The sequence below is a fragment of the Vulpes vulpes genome, chromosome X, assembly GCF_048418805.1.
Source record: "Vulpes vulpes isolate BD-2025 chromosome X, VulVul3, whole genome shotgun sequence".
NCBI lineage: Eukaryota > Metazoa > Chordata > Mammalia > Carnivora > Canidae > Vulpes > Vulpes vulpes.
In genome coordinates, this window is record NC_132796.1 from 119,465,353 (window position 1) to 119,471,956 (window position 6,604).

Genomic DNA, 6,604 nt, shown 5'->3' on the forward strand with positions numbered 1-6,604 from the left:
TCACAAAAGGAATTTTTTCTCCTAATGCTTTTCTTCTCTTCCTTTTCCATATTCCAGTGTTCTCCTATACAGTCCATTCCGATGACAAGTCCCCGTGACCCTGGGAGACGCAGGTGAAGAAGGACAGTCCACACAAGCCGTAAACCCTTTGTGGCCCGAGGCCAAAGGGCGTGCTGAAGGACATTATTTTAGGGAAGATGTGCCTTGCCTGTGTGTCTGACGGCCAGACCGCTCAACCTCTATTAGTCACCTCTTGAGAGGACACCCAAATCACAATGGATGCTGACTATGTCCTATGCAATTGGAAAGGCCACTTGTGGCCAGCAAGGGTTTTGTCCAGATCCGGGGTCTCACCAAGAAATAAGAGGAAAGGAGCACTTTCTCTAGAAGTTGAAATATTCTCGGTAGATGAAAAAATTAAAGTGAAAAGCACAGATGTAAAGATCCTAAACGAGTCTCAGATTGAATCCATTACCTCCTTGCTAACAGCCTATTCGAAGGCCAGTGTCCCAGCGGGACAGGAAGTGCCTTACACTCTTACAGTGGCATTGGAGATTCTGAAGGAGAGAGCAGATGTGCGCCCAGGAGGAGCATCAGATGATCCAGAGACCACTACACCATTCCGAAGGGGACCAAGAAAGCTATCTCTTAAAAACTACCGGAAGGCCAAAGGGATCTTACTGAGGCGTCTCAGGAAACGCAGAAACCTCAAATCGCGGCTGCTGCGTTCTCAGAGACTGGACGCCCCAGAAGGCGGCCAATCACAGGCACACACAACCGTCACTCCCGTTCCAAGGAAAAGGCGAGCAAAGTCCTCACCAAGCTCCAGCAGGCACCCGAACTTACCGTCGCTTTCAGAAGATGGTGGTGAGAAAGAGGGCAAGGAAAAGAGGGACACCTCAAGAGTTAGGTCCTCGCATGGCATAGCCAAGGAGGAGGGTACCGGTGCTGAAGATGGAGGCATCCTTCCATCTCTGCCACCAGGTCTCAACCTCACTGTGCCTGAGAAGGTTCTGGAAGAAGAGGCACCTGACACCCACGCACAGACCCCGGCTGCCTCCTCTGAGCGCTCTGCCTCCCCTGGGAATGTTGAGGACCAAGGAGAGGGTCCCTGGGATCCAGGCTTGGAAGCTGTGGCAGCCTCCTCCAGTGCCCCTAACCTGAGGCCGCGTTGTTCACTCCGTCTGGCAAACAGGAGAAGGAAGCTACAGGTACAAGAGCTTGAGAAAGGGCTGCAGGAATCTCGACCTTCGGCCAGCTCAAAGGCTGTGAGCCCCACCACTGCTATTAAGAAGGATGTCAGCCAGGAAATGGGACAACTGACCAGCATGCTTTCTCCACAGGAGCCTTGTCCCATTGAAGGAGGAATGATGGTCTGGTTTAAATTTCAAAATCACCCCTTTTGGCCAGCGGTGGTAAAGAGCGTCAGCCAAGCAGAGCAGACTGCAAGGGTGCTTTTGATTGAGGCAAACATGCACGCTGAAATGAGTGGCATTCGAGTTCCTCTTCGAAGATTAAAGCCCCTGGAATGCAAAGAGAAAGAAACACTGATGAAGAGAGCCAGGAAAGTGTACGAGCAAAGTGTGAACTGGTGCTTCTCCCTGATTTCTCACTACAGAGAAGGGCTCACTTGTGGGTCTTTTGCAGGCTCCTTCCTGGACTATTTTGCTGCTGACGTCAGTTACCCAGTTAGGAAAGCCATCCAGGATGGGGACCTGGAGGCTGACTTCCCGAAGGTCAATTATGCCGACCTGGAGGATTCTGAGGAGGAGACCTCCGCGGGCGGGAAGAGGCCCCGCAAGAAGATTCTCCCTGACCGGATGAGGGCTGCTCGGGACCGAGCCAACCAGAGGCTCGTGGACTTCATCGTGAAAACGAAAGGGGCCGATCACCACCTTCTGGACATTGTCAAAGGCAGGAAACAGTCCAGGTGGCTGGCATCATTTCTGAATTCGAACAGGTACACGCTCTGCATTGAAACATACCTGGAGGATGAAGACCAGTTGGATGTTGTGGTGGGACATTTACAAGAAATCTACAAACAAATAGACAGGAAGAGGATGACTCTGGCAAGGGACGACAAAGTGAGTTTTGTTGTGGAAGTTCTTCTGCCAGAAGCAATCATTTGTTCAATTGCTGCACTTGATGGATTAGGTTACAAGGAGGCAGAAGAAATGTACCTACAGGGCCCACCCGTGCATTACCGGGAAAAACAGCTGTTTGATAACAATATCCTAAAGCAAATGCGAAAGAGATCGGCACCCGGGCTCAAGGCTAATAAGTAAGCCCTCCTGTGCCGACACTGCAGCAGGGAGACCTCTCATTGCCCTGTCTCCATGAAATGCGGGACCCTTCCATTCTCTATGCCATATTCATATGTTCTAGAAATTTGAGACCCCGGGAAATTGCTGGGTTCATTTTGGATCCATTTGTGGCACTTGTGCATAGCACGGCCACCATCGTTTCTGGTTCCCAAACGCTTCGCAAACTAATTTGATGAAAAAAAAGAAAATACTGCACACAGTGGTACTTCGGTCTACTTGCTTGGATGTGTCATTGTCTAGATGTTTTCATAAGGTTGCTTTGGTCAGCACTTCATATTTTAAATACGGGACGCACGATCTCTTATGACGTGAAAGAGCCCTGCTGTCAGACATGAAGCAACAATCGCTTTTGAAATGTAAGTTGGATTTTCGCAGAAACATCACATGGATTTCTCACTCTCTCTGTGACACCTCACACAGGTGTAAATGAGTGCATCCGTTCTTAGGATAATTCCTTGAATTTGATCTGCCATGCTTATCTGTGTGGAAGAAAAGCCCTGAGGGGTGAAGCCAACGGCACAGATGTTTGCGATATACTGTCACTACCTTCTCATGGTTCCTGGAAAAGCCGTCTGGAACCCAAAGTTAATGACTGGTCATCTGCGTGTAGTCCACATTGGAGTGAACGACATCTCAACGTGTGGTGAACATTTTTTCGGCCTGAGTGAGACTGTGACCTCTACACTTGCCTGAGATTCCACTTAGGGAAGCAGTTCTTGCTCAGTGGCTATGTGGTTTCCTAAAACAAACAGGCTCCAAGCTGTCTTCCTGACTGATGGGATGCTTTGCATGTAGTGGCTTATTCCCCTGTGGAAGACAACTAGAGTAATCGGACACACAGTTTAGCGATTTTAGACCTAGCTGGAATCCAGGTTCACTGCTGGGCGCCCATCTAAGTGGCACGCATTGTAGGAGAGCATGCACTTTGTTCCGGAACTGTGTCCCCTATGATGCAGTCATCTGTCTCCTACCAAGCCAGGGCTCTCTTTTGATTTATTCACTGGCTAGCCCTGACAGGTTCCGACAGTTATATATGCAGGCTGGTAAGTCGTTCCAGGCTGTGTGAGCAATAGAAGGACTGGTATCTGGGAACCTGGAAATGAGCTACAGAAAAGCTTCCATTTGCCTAAATGTGGCTATTGTCAGAGTACAATGAATCTTGTGTAACCAAAAGATAAACTCTGTAGTCCATGAATTGTTATCCTATCTTGAAACAAGAAACAATCTTTTTGAGGAAAAATACGTTAGAAAAGCTAGTTTGCTTTTAAATTGTGATATGAAAGTGAGCACTAAAGGTCCTACATGAACCTGCATGGTTTTCTATTCTTAGAGGGAGTCAGCTGTCACTCATAGGCCTATGTTATGTGTTCACACGCCCATGTGATTTGTGTGAATGTGTGTGTAAAATTTGCAAGTTAGCTGTTTTGATTCCCAATAAAACTGTGGTACCTTTCACTTTGAACTTGTGCTTCATCATACTTTAGATTGTACAACTACACAGTTGGTGTGTTTAAATATATGTACACTCACTCACACACACGTGTGTGTGTGCACATACTATTTTGGAATTTCAGTGATTCGTCATCAGTTTTTAAAGTTCATTATGAATTTTCTTCCAATCCTAAATCAATATTCACTTTCATGCTCGTTTTGCATAATTTTATAAGAGGGCCTTCCAAATTGTGTAAGCTTCAGGCCCAAAAGAACATCTTTGGATGCTGCCTGAGAGATGCCAATGACTCCTGAGGCATTCTGCCTGGGCTAATCCACATGACATCCTCATGGTCCTGAAAAGTACTTGGAAACACACCATCTCATGCTGTCTGTGGGCCTTTTACACTGAAATGACACACTCTAGTTCTTCTATGAACATCGTGTCTCCTGAGCCAAATATACCACTCAACTTCAGCCTTCTTATATGGCCATATCTGGCTCTACATTCTAATATTTTCTTCACTACCTCATCCATCCATCATCCATCCATCATCCATCCACGCACCCATCCATCCATCCATCCATCCACCCATCATCCATTCCTGGCACTGTGAGTCAGTAGAACAAGTAAGACGTAGTTTAAGACCCTTTCATTTCTAAGATGAGTGTGAGGCACTACTTTGCCTCCTTAGTGACAAATCTTTATCGGCATCATGGATTGATGGCCTATATGTGAAACCAGATCCCCAGATTTCCCCCATGCCTTTTTTTGCGGTGTGTCCTTTGGTTTGGGGTGAAGGGGGAGGACCCCCTCCCTCCTGGGGTATCATGTTGGCTTGAGGCATCCACTGAAGAGGGCAGACATACCTAGGACATGCATCTCATCTCCTCCACAAGGATCCCATGTGAACCAGGATCACATTTGGGGTGTGCAGCCATATTTGGGGGACTGGCTGTGTAGACTCTGAGATACCTTCCATCCTGAGCAGTTGTTAAGGGGCTAAGATCACCCTAAACGATGGTGGCACAAACCTATGCAGGGCAAGGTAGGCACCGTTACCATACTGGACTGCAAGGCCCGGGGGGAGCCGGTATCATCTGACTGACCAGAATCTGTGGCAAGAGAGATACTATAGAGAGTACATAGTAGTGTTCTGTGGTCTAGATATAGGGACAGCTGGATGGGGTATTACTTGATTTTTCTAAGGAGAAAATAATGAGAATTGGCAAGCAGAAAGTTCATGCTAGCAGCTCTGGTGGAAAACTCTGGTCCCCCATCAAGTGTCCAGTTCTAAGTCAGCCCACCGGCTCAGGGCCCTTTGAGGAAAGTGGAGGTCAGAAAATACCGGCCAAGCCTTTCCCAAAAACCTGTGCTTATTTACGAAGGTAAGTAAAGGAGACAGTGGTAAGGACCATATCTGGATTAAAAGAAAAAAAGAATATTGAATATGAGTTCTTTATTTATAAAGGGACTTATGAAGTCTAGACAATAATGGAGTTCTGCCTCATTTCACCTCACAGGAAATCCAAAGTTTCTGTGGATCACCCAAGGTTTTTTTTTTTTTTTCTCTCTAGACTCTCCGTATACAGCTGGCAATAATGTACTTGGTAGGTGGTAGGACCTTCGTGTTAGCACAAGTGTCATTATATGGAAAGACACACATGGAACCATATGAAGCTGATATGTCCTTAAAGTATAAGAAAATAAAAGCAATAATATACTAGGAAAAGAGAGAATAGTCAGGTTACTAAAATCAGAAATGTCCCCACATTACTATCCGCCTTGCAGAGATTTAAAAAAAAAAAAAGATTGCAAGGGAATTCCATGAACAATTGTACACCAAAATTTAGGCAAGTTCGGTGAAAAGGTCAATTTCCTAGAAACACACAATGTAACAAAACGGACTCAAGAGAAAATAGAAATTCTCCATAGACCCATGAAAACAGTAAAGAGAGTAAATCCATCAACAAGAACCTAGAACAAAGAAAAGCTCAGGACTTGTTGGCTTTGCTGGTGAATTCTAACAAATGCCTAAAGAATTATACCCTGGTGGTGGGAGTGCAAGCTGGTGCAGCCACTCTGGAAATCAGTATGGAGGTTCCTCAAGAAGCTAGAAACAGAGCCAGCCTATGAGCCAGCAATTACACTAGTACGTATTTACCCCAAATGTACAAACGGAACGATCTGAAGGGGCACATGCACCCCAATGTCTATAGCAGCAGTGTCCACAATAGCCAAACTATGGAAAGAGCCAAGATGCCCATTGATAGATGAATGGATAAGGACCATGTGGTATATATACACACACACATTATACATACACACAGAGGGAGACAAAACATGAGAGACCCTTAACTCTAGGAAACAAACTCAGAGTCGCTGGAGGAGTGGTGGGGGGTGCCGTATTTGGGTGATGGAATGAAGCAGGGCACAATATGATGAACACCGGGTGCTATATGTAACTGCTGAATTATTGAACTCTACCTCTGAAACTGATGATGTACTACTATATGTTGGCTAATGAATGAAGAATTATAAATTATAATTAATAATTAATAATTATAAACCCTTCCCAAAGCCTTCCCAAAAAATAGAAGGGGGGGGGGAGAAGTTCCTATCTCATTCTATAAGGCCAACATTACCCTGATAGCAAATTAAGACTAAGACACCACGAGAACAGTGCAGACCAATACACCTTATGACTGTGCAAAATTTTGCAAAAATGCAAAAATTTTTAATGTTTACTAGGAAACCAAAACTAGCAGTTTTATTGATTAAAAGAATTTTAATTACACGGGTTATACATCATGGCAAAGTGGGATTTATCCCATGATTGTAAAGGTGG

General features: G+C 45.5%; 1 protein-coding gene across 1 annotated transcript; it reads left to right on the top strand.

Annotated features, from left to right (window-relative positions):
- Window positions 1-275: 275 nt before the first annotated feature.
- Window positions 276-2,394, top strand: LOC140596139 (PWWP domain-containing DNA repair factor 3B-like). The gene has a single exon (XM_072743532.1). The coding sequence runs from the start codon at window positions 276-278 to the stop codon at window positions 2,283-2,285; it is 2,010 nt and encodes a 669-aa protein (XP_072599633.1). The 3' UTR covers window positions 2,286-2,394.
- Window positions 2,395-6,604: the final 4,210 nt, after the last annotated feature.

Bases quoted from the DNA above. Each gene is read 5' to 3' on its own strand.
- LOC140596139 (XM_072743532.1), top strand. From the start codon at position 276: ATGGATGCTGACTATGTCCTATGCAATTGGAAAGGCCACTTGTGGCCA.